Source organism: Branchiostoma belcheri, unplaced genomic scaffold (genome assembly GCF_001625305.1).
Source record: "Branchiostoma belcheri isolate BF01 breed outbred unplaced genomic scaffold, Haploidv18h27 scaffold14, whole genome shotgun sequence".
Taxonomy (NCBI): domain Eukaryota; kingdom Metazoa; phylum Chordata; class Leptocardii; order Amphioxiformes; family Branchiostomatidae; genus Branchiostoma; species Branchiostoma belcheri.
The window spans coordinates 1,113,400-1,137,536 of record NW_017802824.1 but is presented as its reverse complement, the minus strand read 5'-3'; the positions used below and the strand labels follow the sequence as shown (position 1 = coordinate 1,137,536).

At 40.5% G+C, this 24,137-nt stretch overlaps 3 protein-coding genes and 1 long non-coding RNA gene across 4 annotated transcripts in view; 3 read left to right on the top strand and 1 right to left on the bottom strand.

Annotated features, from left to right (window-relative positions):
• Nucleotides 1–87: 87 nt before the first annotated feature.
• LOC109464509 (C2 domain-containing protein 3-like) lies at nucleotides 88–6,977 on the top strand. The gene is made up of 9 exons (XM_019761516.1): nucleotides 88–231; nucleotides 892–1,066; nucleotides 1,657–1,754; nucleotides 2,672–2,780; nucleotides 3,361–3,437; nucleotides 4,029–4,195; nucleotides 5,174–5,426; nucleotides 6,122–6,293; nucleotides 6,974–6,977. The coding sequence occupies exons 1-9, from the start codon at nucleotides 183–185 to the stop codon at nucleotides 6,975–6,977; spliced, it is 1,104 nt and encodes a 367-aa protein (XP_019617075.1). The 5' UTR covers nucleotides 88–182.
• A 43-nt stretch (nucleotides 6,978–7,020) lies between these two features.
• Nucleotides 7,021–8,615, top strand: LOC109464602. The gene is made up of 3 exons (XR_002139892.1): nucleotides 7,021–7,141; nucleotides 7,807–7,952; nucleotides 8,493–8,615. It is a non-coding gene; the product is annotated as an uncharacterized LOC109464602 (long non-coding RNA).
• Nucleotides 8,616–9,583: 968 nt separating this feature from the next.
• Nucleotides 9,584–24,137, top strand: part of LOC109464508 (C2 domain-containing protein 3-like) — a 17,029-nt gene continuing 2,475 nt past the window's right edge. The window contains exons 1-5 of the mRNA XM_019761515.1: nucleotides 9,584–9,762; nucleotides 10,450–10,648; nucleotides 10,999–11,114; nucleotides 11,971–12,089; nucleotides 12,622–12,792. Coding sequence (XP_019617074.1) covers nucleotides 9,636–9,762; nucleotides 10,450–10,648; nucleotides 10,999–11,114; nucleotides 11,971–12,089; nucleotides 12,622–12,792 — 732 coding nt within the window. The 5' untranslated portion in view covers nucleotides 9,584–9,635. The remainder of the gene's footprint in view (nucleotides 9,763–10,449; nucleotides 10,649–10,998; nucleotides 11,115–11,970; nucleotides 12,090–12,621; nucleotides 12,793–24,137) is intronic.
• Nucleotides 20,203–23,320, bottom strand: LOC109464655. Its single transcript, XM_019761677.1, is given in 3 exon segments — nucleotides 20,203–20,345; nucleotides 20,348–22,367; nucleotides 22,733–23,320. Coding segments are annotated over 3 exon segments (2,751 nt in total).

Sequence of the window (24,137 nt, the reverse complement as noted above, 5' to 3'; positions counted from 1 at the left end):
TCATCAGATAATAAAAGTGAGCGCTTTGGGGTCTTCCCAAAATGTTACTCTCGCGAGATTTCGAATTCCCAGACGGAATAAATATGGCGGCCAAACATTTGGCGGCTTTTACAAAACGATCGTCATGAAAAATCATATTAAAAACACAAATAGACCGCTAGTCGTGACTCGTATGTGTGTTCATGATGCCGAAGAAGAGGACCAAGTCGGGAAAAGGTACCAAAAGGAAAGGTGAGTTCCTTGTGTTACTTTAAAAGCCCTCAAAATCCGACATATATAGAAAGGTAGAAAGACCCAGAAGTGTGAACAACAACAACAACGAACGATCAGCCAACAAATTTAGTACGACTATAGAGGTTTAAAAGGAATGAGATGTAAAGTAAGGCTTTGCAACAAATCTTTCGACTAAAGGATTCAAGCACATTTTTTGCTACTCTACTCTACTAGTACTCTACTCTACTCTAGTAGACTACTCTACTCTACACTACTCTACTCTACTCTACTCTACACTACTCTACTCTACTCTACTCTACACAACTCTACACTACTCTACACTACTCTACTCTACTCTACACTACTCTACTCTACTCTACTCTACTCTACTGCTCTACTCTACTCTACTGCTCTACTCTACACTACTCTACTCTACACTACTCTACACTACTCTACTCTACACAGTACACTACTCTACTCTACTCTACACTACTCTACTCTACTCTACTCTACTCAACTCTACTCTAAAAGCTACATACTCACAAAAAAGCAAATTCATAGCCTTAATATTATTACTAGTATTACACAGTGTAAGAAAGCTGTGTCAGTTATGATAGTTGTCACATAATGCTGTGTTATGACGTTTTGAAGTTAAAGTTGTATCCAAATGCCTGACAGTGCACAGTGATGACATCCCTCCATCCACGAGCCTCCCCCCGTTAGTGGATGGTCAGGTCCGGTGTTCACTGAAAGTCACTGTAAGTAAAGTCATCTGGACTGTACCAACTCCTCCGGAGGTAGGCTACGTCAGACTCAAGTGGTGGGGAGAACAGACAGATGGCAATATTTTCAGGTAAACAACAATTTCTATGATATTATTTCTGTGGAAGGATTGACATAACAGGTGACTATCACCTCTTCAAGATGTCAGACCTGAGACCAGACTGTAAGGTTTGAACCACTCACACTGGGAAGGTCCCCTACTCTTTTCGATATAAGTGCGGTGGGTTCTTTAACGTGCGTGGGGTGTGGCTCTCCCAAACAGGGGACCTCCATTTAACGTCCATATTTCCGAGGGACGTCCCAAACCAAAGCTAGGTACTCATTTCCACCTGAGTGAAGTGACGAAAGTCGTGTAAAGTGCCTTTCCCAAGGGCACAAGATCGGTGGCATCGGGCAGGATTCGAACCCTCAACCTCTTGAGTCTGGGCCGAACAAGCTACCGCTACGCCACACGACCTCACTAACGCTTAGCCTTTGTTTTGAGTAAAAAAAATGTTTTATTCCCATAATTTTATTTTTTTTACTTCCCACACTTTTGCTTAGAAATAGCCAGGGAATTTGATTTTTAACCTCCTTAGAAATAGGATAATGATTAACTGTGTTGAAGAGAATTGTAGTGACACACTATGTCATGATCTGTTTATTTTGTCTATTCAACAGGCCACTTGATGTGAAGAATCCCAAGAAGGATGTTGTGAAGTCTACCTGCAGATATCCCATCAGATGTGGACCCAAACAGTTCTCAGCTTACCTCAATGATATCCTTTCATTCTGTATCGTAGTGTATGTAGACATCCTGGCTGAAAGTCATTGGGGAAGTTATTAATTATGTATACCAGGTCCTGTTGTGGTACCGAATGGCCAAGTAAAGTGGTTTGGCTAGCAGACACAAGACCAGGGGGTCATGGGTTCGATTCCTGGCATTCCTAGCAAGACATTGTGTCCTTGGGAAAGGTCCATAAGGCCATGTTGATTTGATTATATGGATGACATCCATATGGCACATGAATTTTTGGCCGTTTCCAAAAAAAAAGCTTTCAACCATACTGTAAATCGTACAAAACAGTTGCAAAATGAGCAAAAATATACCATAAGTTACAAAAAAATTAATAAAAACTATACCAATGTCGTAGAATGCCAAAATCAAACGAAAAAAGACGAAATTGTAAAGAAATTAACTTGAAGACTAGATTATTCGCCAAACCATATTCTGTGCCATTTGCTCAACCCTCATGACCACGTAGATTTCATAATGAAAAGAACTTTTTTTTTTGCAAAACTTTTTTTTTATTCGCACGCGCGCATCAGTTTTGGGGCTCCCGGAGGATGTCATCCATATAATCAAATCAACATGGCCTAATGCTATCTACTAAGTATGTTTGATCAGAAAATCATGCAAGTTGCAAATAAGCCGCCCCCCCCCCCCGAAAAAAAAAGACCAATCCCAGAACGCCTGCAAAGGAGGCTAACCTTGTCTTATTTGGACAGTATTGTCATTGTTATTATTTGGCTCGTCTCTAACTGCATTAACCTCAGTTCCCAATTTCCCCAGCATGCAAAGGGATCCATGTATGGCCTGCTTCAACAATACATGTTATATGGTATGACGTTAGGAATCATTAGTCATAACTGACACAGTGACAGTTACTGGTGTGTCATCCTTAACTATGCTTACATATGGCATCCATGGTTTTAGAAGTCCTCAGCGGTCCTGACCAGGTGCCTGTTGGACGGGCACAAATAAACCAGATAGGTCAGCTGGGACCCAACAGGCCCATCAATGGGTAGGTTATATATAGTTCTGTGTTTTGTAGTAGGTATCATTTTGATTTATGATAGTCATTAAAGATGAAGATGTAACGATTAACGATGTAACGAAGCTGGTGTGTTACGCCGAAAGGCGGTTATACCGGCTATACAGATACAGATACAGATTAAGCCACACCGACTTAATTTTATGGATGACATCCGCGTGCGCATTGATTTTCGCCTGTTTTAAAAAAGACAAAAAAAAGATCATGTCCACCGAGGCTCTGGCCTGGCTCTAGGCCTAGTTAGTCCATGGAAATTAGCGACAATACGTAGCCGGTGGTAACTATGGAGGAGAATGGCACCCAGGCTACCGAAGCCCCACAACTCAAGAACTCAGTACATACATACAGTGCAGATTCATACATTCTGCAAAAAGAGTGCATTAGTTTGGAGGTCTTCAGAGGATGTCATCCATAAAATTAAGTCAGTGTGGCCTTACACTTTATTTTTAGTACTTTAAGTGTTTAAAGTTCTTGTTGTGCTACTTTACATACACACATTAACTTATAAATTATACATAACGGATCATACAATATGTTTTGACTTTTCCAGGTTCTTTTCTGTGTATTCACCAGAGCCAGCCAAGATTGGAGAACTTCACGTGTCTCTCATGTTAGAGTCTTTGTTAGGTATGAAACAGACTAACCACAGTAACAGGAACTGTAGATGCTGTACACTGTTTTTATATGTCATAAACAAAGGTTGAAATCTTTAATACATGTACTTATTTGTCACATTATGATATAACTCTAATGAAGTTTAAAGGTTTGTTGATAAATGTTTTTTCACAGAAAACCATAGAACCTTTTGCATGTTAACAGAAATGTTTCCATGTTCAGATTATTCTCTGTCAGTGTTACTGTTAAGAATACCCATCTGCAGTCTGCATTTTGCAGATAAATTTTCAATGTTGCAGAAGGAAAATTAAGCAACCTACAATTTTGCTGTAAAAAATGAACAGAAAAAATTAGGATATGGGTTCAATTGTGTCTGTAATATTGTTTAGGTGGAGCTTTTATGCTTACTACTGACTTAACGATTACTAAAATGTTTGCCAACATGCAATTTTGAGTCAGGGTTTGAGTCAGGGCTTCAAAATAAAAGTGTAAATTTGCAGAAAGTTTTCCAAATTGCAGAACAAATATTCTGACATTCTGAAATATTGCAGAACTTTAAAAAAAGTATTTCTACCACTGTCTTAATTGTTGTATTTTTTCCAGCCACCTACGATAGTTCAGGATCAGTCCCTACTACAGACATGAGTGTGGATAGCCTGGACCCAGGCCAGCTGTCAGGCACACACCGGCCCTCCACTGCCCCTCAGCCCATCCCAAAGTCTGTCCTAGCTGGGTCTAGTGACGACCCCTTCACTTCTCCAGCAGTGGGAGTAAGTCTTTTTTATCCAAAGTCTTGAGAGGCTTTTTTGAGAATTGTTAGGAGATTGTTGTTAGGCAACTGCTTTACGGGCAAAGCGCTAGTCTTTAATTTTTAAAAGTCCAGGAAACAAGAACTTATGTCAATGTTACTTGTAGGAAACTGTAGAAGAGGTGATACATGTAGCATCAAGGCAAATTCAGTTAAGCGCATTACAGTATAAATAGATTCAAGAAATAGTATCTACATGTGCACACAGTAGTGTATGCACCAGTGCTGCATGTGTGCAAAGCCTACAAGAATAGCTTTCAAGCATTGAAAAACTTTTTTCTGCATACTAGTACCCACACTGGTGCAAGTAACGTTAGAAATTACTTGGACCAGACAAATTTTACCTGCACCACTCAGAATTTGAGATGGGTCATTTGAAGAACTGAACCATCCTGTTTTGTTTTGCGCAGCAAATTCATAGTCTTCTGAGACCGACTGACAGTAGTAGTAGTGATTTGTGGCGGCACAACACAGTATTAGCCCTATGGGGATTTCTATAGTTAAGGACCCCAAAGTGACTCACTTCGACTCATTGAAAATCATAGTAGCAAGCAAGGTTCAGAATTTTGATATGTTTAATTTCAGGGTATAGTGTACAAAACATGTGAAAATGAGCTTAGATTTGCCGGCTAGTTCTCTTCTCATGCCCTCTTTTATTAGCGCCACTGCGGAGGTCATCAACTGCAGCCGACGCACAGTACTAGGCGGGACAAAACTGACATATTCCTCTAACATTCACCACAGGTTCTATCTCGATGCCATGCACAGAACAATCTCTGCACCCGTCTCTAGTATTGTGCAGCACTTCTTTGTGCCCAGATTACTTTTGACTACGGGGTTCGCCCATAAATACTGTGTTGTGGGGCCTTGTGCAAGCTTGTACATTTCACACAACCCTGAGTGTTAACACGAATGTACTTATCATCCATCTATGTTTCAGCATGTGAGATCTGCCACCCTACCGTCCGTTGTCCCTCGCTCAGCACACAGCTCGGGTGAGGAGGTGCGGACACCCCAGGGGGTAGACTCCCAGCTGTACAGGAGAACTCCCAGTCAGACTGTCCCTGGTCATGACAGGGATGGGAACACAGTGTCACAGCAGGGGCTGGGAGAGAATAGACAACCTAGAGAGGAGACTGGGAGTGGGACTTCTCTCAGTGATGGGTCCAAAGTCGATGACAGCAATATTAAAGGTAGGACAGAGACTGCTGGTTAGCATTTCCTTCACTGTGTTTTATGCATCCGTAAATAATTTCCATCAGGGTGGTGAAATATTGATTAGTAAAATTGAAATTAGAAGTTCTTCATTGCCATCGGCATCATCAAGTGTTGGCCTCCATCTTATGTGGCCTAAGTTTTGCCCAAACAACATTGCATATACCAAATTGGGTTTAGGTCCGGACTTAAGAGTCTGGAACTGAACCTAAACCTCTGGACTTGAATCCGGATCTGAACCTAAATGTGGGTTTACAGGGCTCGGAATTCATTTTTGGCAATAGGTGCACTGGTGCACCCAACTTAAAAATTAGGTGCACAAAATAATTTTTGGGTGCACCATACAAAACAAAACCAGATCTTACTGCTTCTATTCTGAGCTTCAATCTGAAATGGAAGCTAACTTCAAGTACTACAAGAAAGACTTTATAATTTTTCTGACACTCAGGAATAGTATCCTGCATGCTATTATTAAAGTATAGTATTATACATTTCATAATTGTACAAAAATACCTACAAAAATATTTTGGTTCACTGGTGCACCCACAGAAAAAAATTGGTCGCACAGCTCCAAATTTGGGTGCACTAAGGTGCACATGCACCCAGTATTTCCAGCCCTGGTTTAGGTACACAGCACCACCTTGAAGTTTGAAAACGTGTGTTTGTATCCCAGCTCCCATCCCAGGAGACCTGATCTCAGAGCTGCTGGACCGCGGCACCAGACTGAGGGATGCCATGGTTAAGGCACAGGTACAGACAGAGGTGGATCTCATCAACACAAACAAACAACAACAACAACAAATACCGGACAGTGTGGAGGACCATAAAGGGGCTGTATCAGAAAGGTAAGATTTGTAATGTTTGGAATTATTTATCAGGGCTTGAAATGCATTTTTCTGCATACAAGGCACCGCTGGTCTTATGTCCCCCTAGTGTCTGGGGCTGGTTTTGCCATGTCCCAGTACAGGTTAGGTGCAGGTAGATACCATAAATACACATGCCCGTAGCCAGGATTTTGAATGGGGGGGTTCTTCCCACTGCTAGAGGGGACCTCGAGCGCCATAGGCGTGAGGTTCCTAGGGGGGTCTGGGGGCATGCTCCTCTGGAAAATTTTGAAAAATGAACCTTCTAAAATGGCATTTTGTGCATTTTTTAGAGGATTTCCAAGAAAAAATCAGAGATAAATTTTTATTCAATGACAAAGGGAGCAGTTTTTCCAGTCCATCTTTTCAAGAAAAATCTTGGACCTTTACATAAAAAGTGGACCAAAAAGTGGACCTTTGAGGCTTGTGGGGTGGTTCTTCCGAAACCCCCCTGGCTACGGGCATGATACAGCTCCAGCTTCACCCACCATCGTGTGCAGGGGGCATTTTGAGCACTGGTCATGGATAGACTGAAGTATTTCCCTAGTTGTTGCATCACTTTTCCTTACTCTTGGCAGAATAACAACTTACACCATAAACTACATTTTTTTGTCTGATGGTGATGCAAATGATTTGGATACTCATGACTTTTATATGTCCAGGTAATAACTTTTGACATTCAAACAATTGTGTGTCCCTGCCCAGAAGAGACGCCACAGCTGGACAGCTCCTCAAGCAGATACTGAGGGCGGAAAAGGACGGGAAGATTTCCACTACAGCTGATTCTGACGATGAAGACATTGAGGGAAGGGCAGTGGATCTAGTGTTCGGTATGTCATGTGGTATACTCTCTCTACCTACTGTTCTAAAATGATATTCTTTCGCACACACTTAAAAGAAAATATAAACTAGTAGAAAGGTAACATTTGCAAAGCAAAATCATACTGATATTTACATTTGCATAGGTCTGCTCTGTTAATTCATACTCAAACACATTCATATATATGGTTAGACTGGAGTATAAATCCCTCCTGCTATAAAATTGCAACATGATGTAACCCAACACCAGTTACCATGGCAACAGCCATCTGGTTCAGGTCATTGACCTTTTTGGTTTGGAGAAGAAGAGGACACTGAGAAAGAACAATATGTTTTCCTTTGGTAAACATAAAAATCAGAAGGAAACTATGTTGTTTTTCCTCAGTTTTTCCTTCGTATTTTTCTCCGAACACATAAGGCAATGACTTGGACCAGATGTCTGTCACCATGGTAACTGGTGCTGTAGCAGACACCCTGTGGTGTTGGATTACATTATGTAGCAATGGCAGGACATAGCTGGAAGAGCTGGTCACCATATACATGACTGTTTATGAGTAATTATAAATAGAGAAGTAGTTTGTTAGGCTAGTCCATGTGAAGGTAAACATTATGCAATTGCTTTGCAAATGTTACCTTTCTAGTAAATACTAACATTTTTTATCAATTTCGTTTACAGGTGACAACTTACCAGCAGACATTAGAGCCCTAAAAGTTTTGGATGGTTCCCCTGGATCCAGTATCTCCTTAGATACAGACAACAGTGATCCTGGGGACCCTATACATGATGAGAGCCTACTGAGGGACCTGTTCTACACAGGAGTGGTAAGGCAAACATGTACTGAAAAGACAGTTTGTTACTTCCATTAAAATGGAGGTATTTCTTTTATCTGTCTCCCTACTGTACATCTATGTGTGAGTGTGTACATGTGTGTGTGTGTAATGTATGTGTGTGTGTGTAATGTATGTGTGTGTGTGTAATCTGATCAGCATGTGCTCGTTACTTTCACAGGTGTTAGTTGTTACATGACCTCCTTGACAGCTGTTGCCCTTGCATGCTAGGAGATTGCATCAGCCAATTTAGAAGTGCACTAGGTAGCAAATGGAGGGTTTTGTTCAAGAGAGATTTTAAACCCCTCCTAAAAAGTAGTGACTTGTAAAATAATATTCTATGGAGGTCTGGGGTGTCCCCTTCTTGTTAAAAAGATTCTTGTGCAAAATGTGACTTGTATATTTTTAATCAATTCCACTTTTGCAAGGATACACTTTTATTTAAGGAAATCTCTTATTGTAGGGCATTTTTTCTAGTCCAACATTTGTAACTACAATGTAAGAGAAAATTAATGTTGTGATGTTCTTATGCAGGCCCCCAGTGAGAGCAGCCTGAGTGACTTCTCTACTGATGAAGAGGACATCTCTCTACATAGACAGGATGACCAGCAATCAAACAAGTCAGAAAAGAGGAGGAAATCCCTGGAAGATCCCGGAAACAGGGTCAGGATTTTAGTTTAAGAAGACACAATAGATAATTACTGTGACTACATACAATTAACTTTTAACATTTTGTCTTACTTGCCTTGCGCCATCCTCTTACTATTCCAAGAGATAAAGGGCTGTCTTAGACTTTACCCAAGCAAGCTTTTAAATTGTATACATGTAAATTGTAATAAGGCCACACCAATTTAATTTCTTGGTTAACGGATTTTTCTAGAAAAATAATGGAGCGGGCGGGCGAAAAAAAAAAAATAAAAACTGGCCTAGGCATCCTATTATGGCCCAAAACGGTACCATAGGAGCCATGAAATCAACACACCAGGCTGGTTCAAAACTTAAACAATGAATTTTTAACTTTTAATGATACCATTGCATTGAAAGATGGAATAACTGTAACAACTAGGATGAAAAGGACTGTTTTCAACTGTTCAGGGCAAAATATAATCATTTATATTTGCAAATCAGAAAAAAAATGAAGCAGCGAATCCGTTAACCAAGAAATTATATTGGTGTGGCCTAAAGATAATTTTAAACCTCATGTTATCAATGTTTTCTTTTGTTTGCTTCTCCCCCCAAAAAATGTTTTTCAGGATCCGTATTGACGTCACTGCTAAGCATTTAATTGAATTAACTGGCTGCAGAAGTAAGGAGCTGGAAGAATAATTTGCAAGATTTGATGTTCTCCAACATCAGAAGAGTGTAGTTTTTTGTACATTGAATAATACCTATCACATTTGACTATTTTCAAGAACTGTTGTACAAAATGTATTTCATTGTCATGGGTTTCATGTCATCTTTAAGTCAGAGGAGCAGGAATTTTCCTCAATCAAGTATATTTTATGTAACCTTCGCAGAAAGAAACATATTGTTTTCACTCAGTTTCTTCTTCCTCAGGGTTCTTGCATAGATACTAAAAAATCTCCTCTCCCCTCGCTCTTGTTTTTTTTTTCACACCAGAGGCCAGTGTCACGCCAGACGTCCCTTGATAGCAGCCATCTCAATGTGTCCAGTGTGATGTCTAAGGACAAGACAGAAACTACCAGGACAGGGAAGAACACAGGTGGAGATGAGGAGTCACTGGATGTGTCCAGGGCCTCAGACAGCTCCAAAGTCTCATTTGACCTTCCTGTAGATGCTTCAGGTACTATTGTAGAATCAGATACACACTGACATACATTTACATCTGGTGTAGCGTCTGTTGTTCCCCATCTTCCAAGGGTTAGACGTGCTTGCACTGCAATACTGGGGCTTGATGGCAGCCTGCCATTTGCCTCTGTCCTGTGGGTTGATGTAGTGTGTCACAGATTTTACCCCGCTAGTTTTAAGTAAAAAAAGTAAAAAAAAAAATATCAGTATCAAAAAGTATCAGTATCAAAGAAAAAAATTAGGAAACACATCAACTTATCAATGGAAAATGACTGTTACAGTAATTTTATAAAAGAATTTGGGTGAATGGAATGGATGAAGTTTAGACAACATATTATTACACTAAATATGAACTTGTAAAACAGACTCATATTATGGACATCACATTGCGTCAATGTCATATTTACAGATAAAAAGAAAACCTCTCTCCTCTTAACATCAGAAAGTTGACAGTCGTCATAGAAAAAAGTTGGATAGTTTCAATTTGTCTTCCACTGTTTTAGAAAAAGAAGTCAAAGCCAACAAGTTACAATTTTTAGAGCTTCTAGACCAGAGTTACATGTTATATATAATTTTTTTTGCTCATTGTTCATTTGTCCTTTTCCTCTTATCCAAGAATTGGTAATGAGCTATGTTATTCTTCAACGAAACTAACAAGAGAAGTACTTTCTGCACTCTCCAGGTTCCAGAGCAGGAGTTGATGGGTTGTCAGTGGAAAGGCTGACTCTGCTGGGAAGGGTGCATGTAGCTCGAGTTGTGATCGAGTCACTACAAGTCAGCACTGACGATGGTGACGACAAACAAAAACCTAACAAGGCCAAGGACAGTAAGAACAAGCTCAGGGGCAGGCCACCCAGGCCTTCTCCAAAGAGAGCTAAGAGGTATATGTTGACAAGTTTTGAAATAGGGATTAGGCCATGTTGATTTGATAGTATGGATGACATCTGCATGTGCATGAATTTTTCCCAAAAAAATTCAACCACAGTCTGTAAATCGTACATGTACAAAGATACAAAATGAGCAGATAAATGCTGTAAAAAAAAAAAGATGTTGGAAAATGATGTAGAATGCCAAAATGAATTCCAAAGGAAAAGAAGAAAATGTGAAGAAATGAAAATGAAGTCTATTATTCGACATACAATACTCCATTTGGTCCTTTGTGTCCATGTAGATTTCATAATGAAGGTAACTTTTTTCTCAAACTTTTTTTTTCTCAACCTTTTTTGCTCAGCACGTACTTTGTGGAGTACCAGTTCCCAGTGGCTGCCAGCTCCAGGGACAAGGGCGGGGCCAGCGCCATGGCAACAGAGGTCATGAGGGTCGCGTCCAAGAAAATCAAAGATGGAGGTACACTACTAAATATAGTTAATTATTTCTGTAATGCATTATTTCCATGATATTCGAGACAAACATTCCTCGTAAAATGTCACACCTCAAACATGTATTCTGTGTATTATTATATTCGTATTAAGGGGGGCTTGCCACACTGTTTTTCGCTGTATGTACATTTCTTTGATAAACGAATAAAAAATATATATATATAGTTAACAAGTTCTGTAAGAATGGCATAAAGTGTAAAATTTAGAGATGTTTGATTTTCTTACACATTGTATGTCTGTTATGTTTTAGCATGGTAAAAGGGGCCTGCATGCCCTTTTCCATAGAGGGTAATTGACTGTTTTAATTGTATGTAGAGGGTAATTGGCGCATTTTGCATAGAGCATAATTTGCGTTTCAGTTCTGCGTAATACGTTGTGGCCACTTGGAATTTATCGGCAGCCATGCAGGCCGATAAGTGTAATGACAAAATACCCCCCTAAAAGCCTGCATTGGTAGACTGGTCAACAGATGATTATTCTGGATCTGTCTGTATCTGTATTCTGTATAGCCGGTATAACCGCCTTTCGGCGTAACACACCAGCTTTATTTAGGATCATATAACCTTGTCCTGCGGGACCCATATATATATGGGTTGCACATATAGTACCATCTATAGTGCCCTGTATACAAGTCATGTATGTTCGGGATTACTTCTCGTGCAACGCATCACACCGCAGCGAAACACAACGAATTCGGAAGAAACTATGCCACCACGGGGCAAAAAAAGTCAAGGGTCTGTGACTTGATTAAGTCTTAAAATTATTTGAAAATATTGTATAGAAATTGCCAGCAGGACATGTGTGATCTTTTTTTCTGTTTGTAGTTGTGACATTTGGGCACAGGTCGATGTTCCCTGTCCAGTTTGACGGACCCTGTGTGGAGCGATGGTGGAAACAGCCGCTGGAGTTCAGAGTCTTCTGTAGGAACCCTGGTCAGAAATCTGTGAGTAGGAACATACATGTAGCATTGAATCTTCTGCTCTTACATGTACCTACAAATGTGCAAAAATTTCTATTTACCTGTTTGATTTAATGGTAGTAATACAAATAGGAGGTAGTAGTAACTAGTAAGGCATTTCAGTTGTACATGTTTGCCATGACAGTTAGCCCCCAAAATGTGTTTTATCACACAGTAGTGTAAAACGTCTTAGATTTTCCTTTCAATTAACATATTGATATTTGTGAAGCAAGTTTGAATTTTAGTTTTCAACACAAGAAATTAGACTTACCCAAGTTATTGATTGCACCGCTTCTGTGATGTCACATTATGCAGGTAACAAACGATTCGGTGGAAAGTGGATCATAGGTTGCAGAAAGTCTGTAGCGCCCCCCGTCTTTGTGGAGGAATGGTTACAATGCCCCAATTTAGATAGCCTCTTAATTACCTTGTGCAAAAATTTTTCTACCATTGAACACAGAAACTTTCAAGATAACATTAATTTTATTATATATTTGTCAATATTGACACTTTTCAGCCAATCTTGAAGGGAACTTGCAGCCTTCCTTTGAAGTCTGTCTTGAAGTCAGAAGACCTGAGTGTCTACTGTGACCTCGAGGTGAAAGGTGAATCCAGGTCAAGGTCATCATCCACAACATCAAGGTCAGAGTCAGAGGCCCTGCAGGAAGGAGGACTCGGGCCACTTAAGGTATTGTGCATAAAACTGTTGAAGTTCTGTTGAAATCATGTAATTCTAGACCTTAAATTCTCTTATTTATCTTGCTTGTGATTCTTCTATCTATTGCTCATAGTAAGATAGTTTTTGGCGACGCCTTAGGAGCGGAGGCATTTGTGTAAGTACTACGATCGCTTTGAAATAATTTCACAAATTGTACGAATGCATTCCCTCGGGAATTGGTTTTGGGGTTGCCTTTGCCTGTGTGACCTTAAGTCGAAGCAAGAAGGGACTTTGTTGCTTTGTATGTAAAAGGTGACATTTTGGGCAGGTAACTGATTTGGGCACAGAAAATGATTGTCTTTAACGATGTTTTTCTGCATGGCAAATGAGGAAAATCCTTATTGCTACCTACCATCCAAAATTCATGACCCTAGCATGTCCAGATCGCGAGATATCAAGACCAGAAATTCCCGCTGCAGTACCAAGGGAAGCCACTAGGGGGCCAAAAATCTCATCATTTCTAGGTTTAGTCACACCCTACGGACCCACCAAGTATGAAACCAATCCATCTAGCCGTTCTACTGTTATCTTGTGTACAAAATTTAATTCCCTCGGGAATGCATTCGTGGGATTCTTAGAATATTTTCAACTCAATCGCAGTACTATACCAACGGCTCCACCCCAGAGGCGTCGCCAAAAAATAGTCATTATACAGTCTACTATCTTCAAAGCCTTCCATCGTCAGTTGGTAAGAAGAAGATGAAAGCCCCAAAAGATGAAAGCCCCAAAAAAACATTTCCGGACATGCCACAGATTTTCTTAACAGTCGTTTGCTTACAACAGTTCACTGTAGTTAATCATACCCATACAAAATATTTTTAAAAAACATCGCCAACTATTTTATAATTTTCTCCAAGCTTTATTAGTCTGTAGCTGAGCTAAAACTGTAATTTATTAGCTTTTTTTTCACTGCATGGAAACATGGGAGATTTGAGAGTACTGATATTGTGTTTGTATAGAATAACCAAATACATTGTACTACATGTATTGCCCTTTCGACATTTTGTATATTGTTTGTTTGTCCATTGAAATATTACAACACAAATATTTGGTGCAAGGAAAACGTACCCATCCTGGTCATTTGTTTTCTATTCCGTTTTTAGTGTGTTAAAATTCGATCTGTTTTTTTTCCGCTAAAATGAGAGCAATAATGTTGTTGTTATGTTATAGTAACTGTATCAATAGTTGTTGATTTTATAGTTTTTACTAGAATATTATTGTTCTTTGAACACTAGAAAGGTACAGTCAAACCTGTAATAGCGGTCACCATTGTATAGTGGTCACTTGGCCATAGCGGTCAGTTTTTGCCGGTCCCTTGAATTTTTACCATTGACGTATTTCTTACTCTTCAGATTATCAAAATTACACCGAATTTGTTTATTTTTCAAAATGGACACCTTCTCGGCTACTGTAATAATACCCACTCACCACTAGAGCTGTGTACCTAAACAAATTTTAGGTACAGGTACAGGTACAGGTCCGGACCTGAACCTGTACCTGAACAATTCGACCAATTTATATGGTCTTCTGAACTCCTTCAATAACAAAAAACATAAATAAACTTGATAGTTAAGGTTTATTCTTTGTTTATGGCGAATGCTCAGATAAAATATAGGCAAAACTAAGTGTTTTGTTTTCATGAACACACTGTCCTTACACAGGGACCCATTGTTAACCACCTTTATACACATTTGAGGTCACAAATAGGCATAAAATTGGTGTGAAATTGTTTAGGTACAGTACCGGTACTGAGGGAGTAGGTATTTTGGACCTGTACCTAATCAATTTTTCCGGTACAGTATCGGTACTGCGTACCGGTACACAGCTCTACTCACCACACATCCACATACAGTGTATGCAATCCACAACACCATAGAACAGTCAGAACTCGCAGGGTACAACACTTAGACAATTTATTAAAACTCCTCAACTTTAACAATGTTTGATTCTTATTGTATATTGTCTATTGGTGGTGCCAGTATCAATAATATTGTAGACATGCTATCATCTGAGAGATAATGCTCACACTTCCAGGATTATCTCAATAAACCATTCATTGTAAACTATTTATTAGTAGTGTTATGATCGTCAACACAAGTGTTGACATATGATTCTAGTATTATTCAAGTATTATTCAATATCTTACACATCTCATTATCAGGTTCATATTTGCTTTTAAAGGCGTCCAGTTTTTAGGACTTGGAAACCCGATTTTTAAAGACCAATATTCTAGCCATTTATTTACATATTGAGTTGAAACCACAGTATCCCAATGTGTATTGACTCTCATGGAGCAAAAATTCCTGAAATTTTGGTGGAAAATGGTTCCTGGAAGGGTCCTTGGTTGATTCGTAGGGTGCAACCCAGAAAAAAGGACTCATCTTGGGACTTGTTTTTGCAGTTTTAAAAGCCCAAAGTATGAAATATTGACTCAAATGTGCTAAAGTGAAGCAGTATGTGTCAATATCACAAAGATTGCCTTATTCAGAATATTTCTTTTTTTGCTGCCCTGAAATCGCATTGGATGCCTTTAAGGCATATATTTGTATACATCAACTTAAAATCCCTTACCTCTACATTTATATGGTGGTATTTCACAATATCAGCATCACAGTGAACAGTTAGCAACTCTTTGAAAAAGAGTTTTGTTTCTGCGTTTTTTATATACACTTTCTTTGTTGGGAATCATCTAAAATCATCCCAGATCATCTAAAAGTACCATAATAGCAACTATACGTAGAACACAGTCATTGCCATGTAATATGATTGTCATATTACTTATATCATCAGTATACAATATACATGTATACTGTTAGGTATATATAACAAGAGCTCACATTGTCTTGTAGGCAATCCTTGGACCATGAAAATAACAGTAACTGTTAGAGCTGTGTACCGGTACGCAGTACCGATACTGTACCGGAAAAATTGATTAGGTACAGGTCCAAAATACCTAATCCCTCAGTACCGGTACTGTACCTAAACAATTTCACACCAATTTTATGCCTATTTGTGACCTCAAATCGGTCCCTGTGTAAGGACAGTGTGTTCATGAAAACAAAAACATCTTTAGTTTTGCCTATATTTCATTTGAGCATTCGCCATAAACAAAGAATAAACCTTAACTATCAAGTTTATTAATGTTTTTTTGTTATTGAAGGAGTTCAGAAGAGCATATAAATTGGTCGAATTGTTCAGGTACAGGTTCAGGTCCGGACCTGTACCTAAACCTGTGTACCTGTACCTGTACCTAAAATTTGTTTAGGTACACAGCTCTAGTAACTGTTTATGTTTACCTTCGCTAAGGAAAATATACTAGTATATTTTACTATTACATGTAGTAATACTAGTACAGTGCAGTTACAAATGTAAGTTGTTGGGATAGACCATGTGAAGGTAAACATTATGCATTTTGCATCGCAAATGTTGCTTTTCTTGTTACAGAGTATTTCTTCAAGAGCGCGTACCATTTTATACCGTCAAGTAACAGTCATACACATACATGATGATGATTGTAAGGGTACCATATGCATATTAAATTTGTTGCTGAACCATATCTATGACAATTGTCATTGAACAGATCCATACGGTATGCATGTAGACAGCCTGCTGAAGATAACCAGGTACTTTAGAATTGATGCAGACATTGTTACAGTGGATATAATGCATCGTACTTAGAAAACAGTACAACAGCCATGTCCATTGTGGATTCACAACTTGATATAGCACGAAATGGCACGTTTAGTGTTCGTTGTCCACTGGTTATAGGTGTGTGACCATACAGGATACAGCGTGCTTGTGAATCATGGATCAGCCAGTCCCGGGCTCGAATCCCAGCTGTTGTCGCATAACTGAACCAACTTGTGCATACATGTACCTTGGAAATACTGCATTAGAGATCTGTCAAATTGTGCATTTTCTATGCATTTATGTATTGGTTACAGAGCAACATATTGCAGTATGAAGATCATAGGATTTATATTCGGTATGCTCTGTCTTTTGTGTCATGGAGGCAATATTTAAAATTCTTTAATATATCATGTTAAAAGTAATTTTTTATTCTGTTCTTAAATATACCTAATATTTAAGAACAGAATAAAAAATTCAGCCATATTAGACGCCATTTTTATGGAGTACTCAGCTTTCAATATGGTCTAGAACATTTCTGTTTCAATCAGGTCTCTGATAATTGTACTCCTTTATCATATCATGTTAGAAATATGTAACAAGCTTCTTTAGGCCACACCAATTTAATTTGTTGGTTCTCGGATTCGCCTCTTCATTTTTTCCTGATTTGCAAAAAAAAAAAAAATTTCAGAATCAACTGCAAAATGCTCATATTTTGGCCTGAACAGTTGAAAACAGTCCTTTTCTTCCTAGTCGTTACAGTTATTCCATCTTTCAATGCAGTGGTATCATTAGAAGTTCAAAATTCATTGTTTAAATTTTGAACCAGCCTGGTGTGTTGACTTCATACCTCCTATCGTAGCATTTGGGGCTATAATAGGATGTCTAGATCTGTTTTTATTTTTTTTTCGCCCTGTCGCTTCATATTTTTCCTGAAAAAATCCGAGAACCAACAAATTAAATTGGTGTGGCCTTACTGACAAAAGAATCAGATTTCAGAACAGAAAACAAAATTCAAGCCGTGTAAGATACAATTTTTACGGAGTACTATATGTAGCCTTTCAATACGGCCTAGAACATTTCTGTTTCAATCAGGTCTTTGACAACGTACTCCTTTATCATGTCGAAAATAATATGTAAAAAGCTTCTTTACTGACAAAAGAATCAGAACAGAAAACAAAATTCAAGCCGTGTAAGATAGTTTACAATTTTTACAGAGTACTAGCCTTTCAATATGGCCTAGAACATTTCTTTTTCAATCATATCTACATGTATGACAATGTATTACTTATGTCTTCAACATTGTGTAGACAAAAGCAGTTTCTGCCTACAGTCATAGCCTCCTTAGCATGCCAAAAACTGGGGGTTTGGGGGTCTTCATGGTCTTTGGGAGCTTTTATGTGCTATTTTCTGATTGCATAATAATTATTATAGACAACATACATGTAGCTGGCCTGGTTGAATTACCCCGGCCCGTTTTTTAGAACTGGGCTAATCAGAAAACAGCAGAAGACCACCAACCCCCCAGTTCTACACATGTATAAGCCCGCTACGGAGGCTACTACAGTCATGTATTACACGTACAGCTTTACCATTGGCACTTTTAGATGAAGAACCTCATTTATAGTGATAACCAACTTAAGGCTTTTCTCATCCTTAACAACACAGATCACATATCTCTTTTTTTTCTATAATGTGTTAACATAAACAATAGCCTGGTAACATTAAAATAACACTCCTGGCTAATGGAAAAAAATTAATGCTTTATACATGATACTTTCCGTTATAAACATTCCATCTAGTGATCAAATACCATTCTACCATAAGATGTACCATACACTGCCATTGCAGGGAAATACAATTTATATTAATTCTACAAACATCAGTTATAATTTAAGCATAATTTAATATCCCCTAGTATTTACAAATGTATTGGCACCACCATTATTGCTCTTTTGATATGTTACTTAGTTATTATTCCATATTTGTTTGATATTTTAATTTCTTTAAAGTTTAACTTACTTGTCTTTCAAAGCATACATACATCAAGGACGTTCTTGCATACATGTATATGTGGCCATACATGATTGTTTAGATTTGGATATTCAATACTTTCTCAACGTGTTCAACCCTCTCTACAGCCGGGATGCTACCCTAGGAACCTTCATTCTAGTGGCACACTAAAAACTACGTACATGTAGAATAGCATCCTGGCCATATTGGCACACTAAAAACTACGTAGAATAGCATGCTGGCCATATTGGCACACTAAAAACTATGTAGAATAGCATCCTGGCCATATTGGCACACTAAAAACTACGTAGAATAGCATCCTGGCCATATTGGCACACTAAAAACTATGTAGAATAGCATCCTGGCCACGTTGGCGCACTAAAAACTACGTAGAATAGCATGCTGGCCATATTGGCGCACTAAAAACTACAATAGCATCCTGGCCATGTTGGCACACTAAAAACTACGTAGAATAGCATCCTGGCCATGTTGGCGCACTAAAAACTACGTAGAATAGCATCCTGGCCATGTTGGCGCACTAAAAACTACGTAGAATAGCATCCTGGCCATATCGGCACACTAAAAACTACGTAGAATAGCATCCTGGCCATGTTGGCGCACTAAAAACTACGTAGAATAGCATGCTGGCCATATTGGTGTCCTTCAGAGGCTTGTGTAATTTTGACTGATATCAAAAATTCTTTCAGGGCCACCATTTTTAAGAAGATACAGAATGGTGGCATACATGTACAATTCCATTTTGTAGTACACAATGTCATGTGCATGTGTGCAAGATTGTCTGACTTTTGAGACCTGTACCATGGGAAATATAATGAAAAATTTTTTGTCATTCAGCAGGATTTTTGACATTTGAGTTTGTGTTTCTTGTTTGTTGTTTTACAGTATTTTTTTTCTTTTTCTTTGCATGAAATGCCATTATAAGAGCCTAGCAGACATAGACGTTTGTTTCTTTGACTTTAGCCCCTACCATATGCATGATACATGTAAATGGCCCAGCCCAGCCATGTTTTTTTACATGACAGCTTCAGTCCATACGAAATGCTATGAAATAATGTAATAATTTTATTTTTTCAACAAAACATTCAAATCCTATCATGGAACACATAGAATTTCTTTTTAGATTATGCGAATAAGGTCAGGACTGATTATGGCAAAAAAGGATATGAAAAAAAACCTACTAGGACTATTATCTGCATACCAAAAATCATGCCGTTTCGTCAACCCCACCAAAGTGGGAGTGCATGCAATAAAATCATTCAAAAATCATTTTTTGACAGGAAAGCAATGGAAATCCCATCATGGAACATATTGGGCAATTAAGCTCGGGACTTGTATAGTTAGTAACTGATTATGTAAATAGTAATTAAACTATCTGCATACCAAAAGACATGGCTATCCGTCAACCCCTCCTATAAAGTCTCAAACAAAATGCCTACCAACGTACCAAATATCATAAAGAGCCAACCACAACTTCTTGAGTTGTACATACAGACAAATGTACCACATAACCTGACCGGCCTAAGGTAATAAAATCAACTAGCTGTGTCACGTACCACGTGTATATCTGATGACAACTATGAGCCAAACTCCAATTGGTAGAAATGTGAAATTTTCTGTGATTGTCCTCAAATTTCAACATTTTGGAATGATTTTATCCAATCGTCCAATAAACTGAAAGATGTCGGAAAAATTTCGTTCATCGATTCCTTCCTTCTGTACTCACTGTATCTGAGATGGAGCGGACGCCGATTCATAGCTGTTTGTCTCGGGGTTTTCTGGGGTGTTGTTTACTGCATCTCTGCGGTCATTCTGGCAGTAGGTTCCTGTCTGAGACCTGACCGCACCGGCCGCAGGGGAGGGCCGGTGGCGGCCTGGCTAGGATGGTTTTCATCATACATGGTGGACTGAGTACCGGTTTCACTACCAGGCGAGGCGGCGGGCTGGTAGGTATTGGCCGCGGGGGACGCTGCGGAGTTGCAGACTGCCTCGCTAGGGTCGTGCTGGTCATATGTGTTGGACAGGGTACGCTTTAGGTCAGTGGCCAGGGCAGGGGAGTTGTAGCAAGGTGCCTTTCGGGTACGCTGGGCGGCGCTGGCATTCTGCTTATAGGCAGAGGACTTGGTGGCACCCGGGTTGGGGAGAATGAAGGGGTGCTTGTAGCAACTTTGGCCGGACTTGTCGCGACCATTTTGGCCATATGCAGCCAGGACGGCCCCTGCCCTGTTTGGTGTCTGACGGGGGCGCTCGGTGCTGTACGGGCGGGACGGCACGGGGTGTGTGTGCGCGCGGGGGCGGCTTGCCGCGAGGTACGCTGGGCACAGCTTCGCAAGTCCGTACGGGGCGATTTCTGACTGCGAAGATTCGGCCCTGCGCAAGTCAGGGTGGTCATTGAAACTACCCTCAGCGTAAGGACTGATGACAGACTCTGACTCATTCAAGCTGTCGTGATCCTCCAAACGCCCCTCAGCGTACGGACTGATCACTGACTCCTCCGAGTTGTCACCTGGAAAGGGCCAAATGGAGCGGGCAGTGATCTGGTTGTCATTGCAGGATGGACCTGCGCCGTTATCAGGGGCTTTGCGCTTGAGCTTCTGTTTGATACAACTGGCCATGGCACATCCCCAAACCCCTAACGCAGCAGCCGACAACCCGCCCCGAGCTGCCCACACAATGTACCACGTTAGACGTACATCATCGCTCGTGCTAGTAGCCAGCGGTGTAGTGCTGATGCCACTGGACAGCGGTGTAGTGCTGATGCTGAATGGTGTCGTGTTGAGGAGTGTCAGTTCGGTTACTTGTAGTGTTGTCATGTCAGAGTGTGCTCGCGCGCTCGTCGCGAAGACAGCAGTGTCGGAGCCAGTTTCCGAAGAAGCCGTACAAGTGGTGTTCCCAAAGGACAAGGGCTCGGCGGTCTCAAGCCAAAGGGTGAAGCTGGACTTCCCCATGTAGTTAGAACACAGGCTGTCGTTTCCTGATTCCCCCAACAGGATTTCTGGTCCCTTACATTTCACCCAGCCCTCAGCCTTTAGGTCGGTCACCACTTTCACGGTTAGGTTGCCTGTCGGGAGACTGTCGTGTGTGATCATGTTTGTGTCGTATGTTATGTCGAGTGTGTGGTGTAAGCCGTCAGGGAAGGCAAAGGACACTGTCGGCAATTGCTCCCAATACACGTTGCCAGCGGCTTTGTACTTGTACGCGGCGCTGCGCTCAACATGCGTAACCTCAACCAGCGGGACCGGGCAGGGCAATCCGTTGGGATTGACCGGAGTGGGAGGATTTGGCATCAGTGGCAAGGCGGGGCAGCTTGCTGTCAAGGGGACCTGCATTGCCCTGTAACATCCCTTGAACTTGAATGGGCTCATCCCCATGTGGTCGTACAGCCAATCGTTCGCACACGTACAGCGCGGCGGATTGTCTAGCCGGGCTCTCTGCGTCCGGGGCGGCGCCCTCCCTTCCAGTGCAATGGCGGCAATCGCATTTCCACACACGATGAGCTTGTTTGGAAATAACGATTTGAACCAATCACCAGACAGGAAGGTCAGCCTGTTTCTCGCCAGATTTACAGAACCCATCAACGTATTTGAGTGAAACGCGCCCGCAGCAATGTGGGAGATTCTGTTACCCTCCAGGTTCAGGGCATGCAGTTGTTCAAGACCGTAGAACATCTCCACGCTGATAGATCGCAGTTTGTTCTCAACTGCGCGGACATATTCTACGGACTTGATCGCCTGCAAGGTCCCCGGTGCTACAGTAGCGATAAGATTGGCACTTACGTCAACCCACCGCGGCTGCACTCCCAGGAACGCGCCGGGCGACAGCGTCAGGATTTGGTTGTCCACAAGGATGAGGAAGGACAACCTGGGCAACCCATGGAAGCAGCCGTCCTGCAGGAAATTATACTTAGTGCTGAGCTTTGTATGAGAACATCAAAATATTGATATAGAAAAATTAACGCATTTCCCTCCTAATCCTTCGAATGGGATATAGGGACTAAAATATAACGACCAAAGAAAACATGTCAAAATTCTACATGTATGTCTGGGAAGAACAATCAACCGGGACTAGAACCAACAAACTATCAGTCAGATTTGAATATATCTTTGACTCAGTCTGGGTTAGCAGGCTCTTACACATAAAAACTAAGGAAGCCCCCTTTTATGTGAAAAAGTTGAAGATATCATCATGAATCTTAGAGACAATAATATGAGGAACTGTGAGAAAGACAATCATGTTAATTCTAAATTCTCACCTCCAGATGTGTTATGTTGTTTTCCAAGAGCATCAGATACTCGAGACCCTCCATCCCAGCAAACGTGCCGTTCTTCAGAGTCTGGACATTGCTCCGCCAGATGACCAGGGTAGATACCTGTGGCAACTTAGCAAACGCCCCTACCTCTATTGCCGTTATGTTACAATCCACAAACCACAACCTGCAATCTCTACCACATGGGATCTGAGAGAGGATCTCTGCCTTGTCAGTGCCAAGCTTGCCGACGTTGTTGCCAACGATCATGATATTGGTTATCGTGTATGGTGAAGGGTTCTGAGTGGGACCCCCCTGGTCAGGCCTTGTTTCCTTTGAGCAGATCTGACAGGATTGATAAGCCTGAAACAAAGGGACAGAGACAAAGGGCCCTTTGTAGCTGGTTACTTCATACGGGTATTTGGTCCACTTGTACCGGTATGCTCCAATGTCATACCGGTACTCACGACCATCACTGCGGCTGTCACCTACACCACACTTCGCTACAGGCACTTCACGGCAGCTCTGCCAGCTACCTGCATCCACAGATGGCACTAGTAGCTGCATAAGCAGCAACAAAGAGATTTTAGCCATCAGCTTTTATCGTCATGATAGAATGTTAACACATCAACGATATCGATAACAATAAGATACAACGGGCTAAAATATCACCATATTTCCCTTACCAGAGGATTTTCCAGAAATGTTACCGTTAGTTCATAATATGCAGATTGTAGGGTGACCTGGACAGCAGAGAAAGTAGCAGTTTTCTCCGTAGTGGCGCAACAGCGGTCTAATTCGAACACGCAGCTTGTTACAGGTTTTGATTGAATATTTTTTTAATGTTTAGGGCTGTTGCCTCGCAACGACGGCATGGTGAAAGAACAGAAGCATTCTTAGCCTAGTTTACAAGCCACATATTTTATGACAAATCTTAAATAGGGACACAAAAATTGACCAAAAGACAAATACATAAATACATTTTTATGGTTTCTCCTCCTCCTTCTCCTGCCATTTGATTGATTCAACTCCTTCATTTTTGGGCCAAAACAATAATAACACTAGAAAGGCCAATATTTGCTTTGGAGCAAATACAGCGATGGGTTCACCACATTTTACGACATGGCAGGGAAAGAATGAGAAACACAAGGGAAAACAATGATTTACATTGATATAACTAATAATATGAAGTAAAATACAACTAAAACAACAGTTGGATAGCTATTCCCTACTTTATTGGTTAGGATTTTTAATTGCATAATGCAAACTGTTGATTTTCAAAATAAAAAAAACGTACCAATAGCCCCGCATTCCAATGCTGGAGCAGGAAAGCTTGAAATACCTACCAAAACACTTGAATACAGACATACTGTCAGTATGGAATGGCTCTGTGCAGGTGTTAATGAAGTTA

Coding starts and splice junctions, on each gene's coding strand:
- LOC109464509 (XM_019761516.1), top strand. CDS start 183: ATGATGCCGAAGAAGAGGACCAAGTCGGGAAAAGGTACCAAAAGGAAA. Junction 1,067..1,656: donor ACAGATGGCAATATTTTCAG/GTAAACAACAAT, acceptor TCTATTCAACAG/GCCACTTGATGTGAAGAATC. Junction 2,781..3,360: donor CCCAACAGGCCCATCAATGG/GTAGGTTATATA, acceptor TGACTTTTCCAG/GTTCTTTTCTGTGTATTCAC.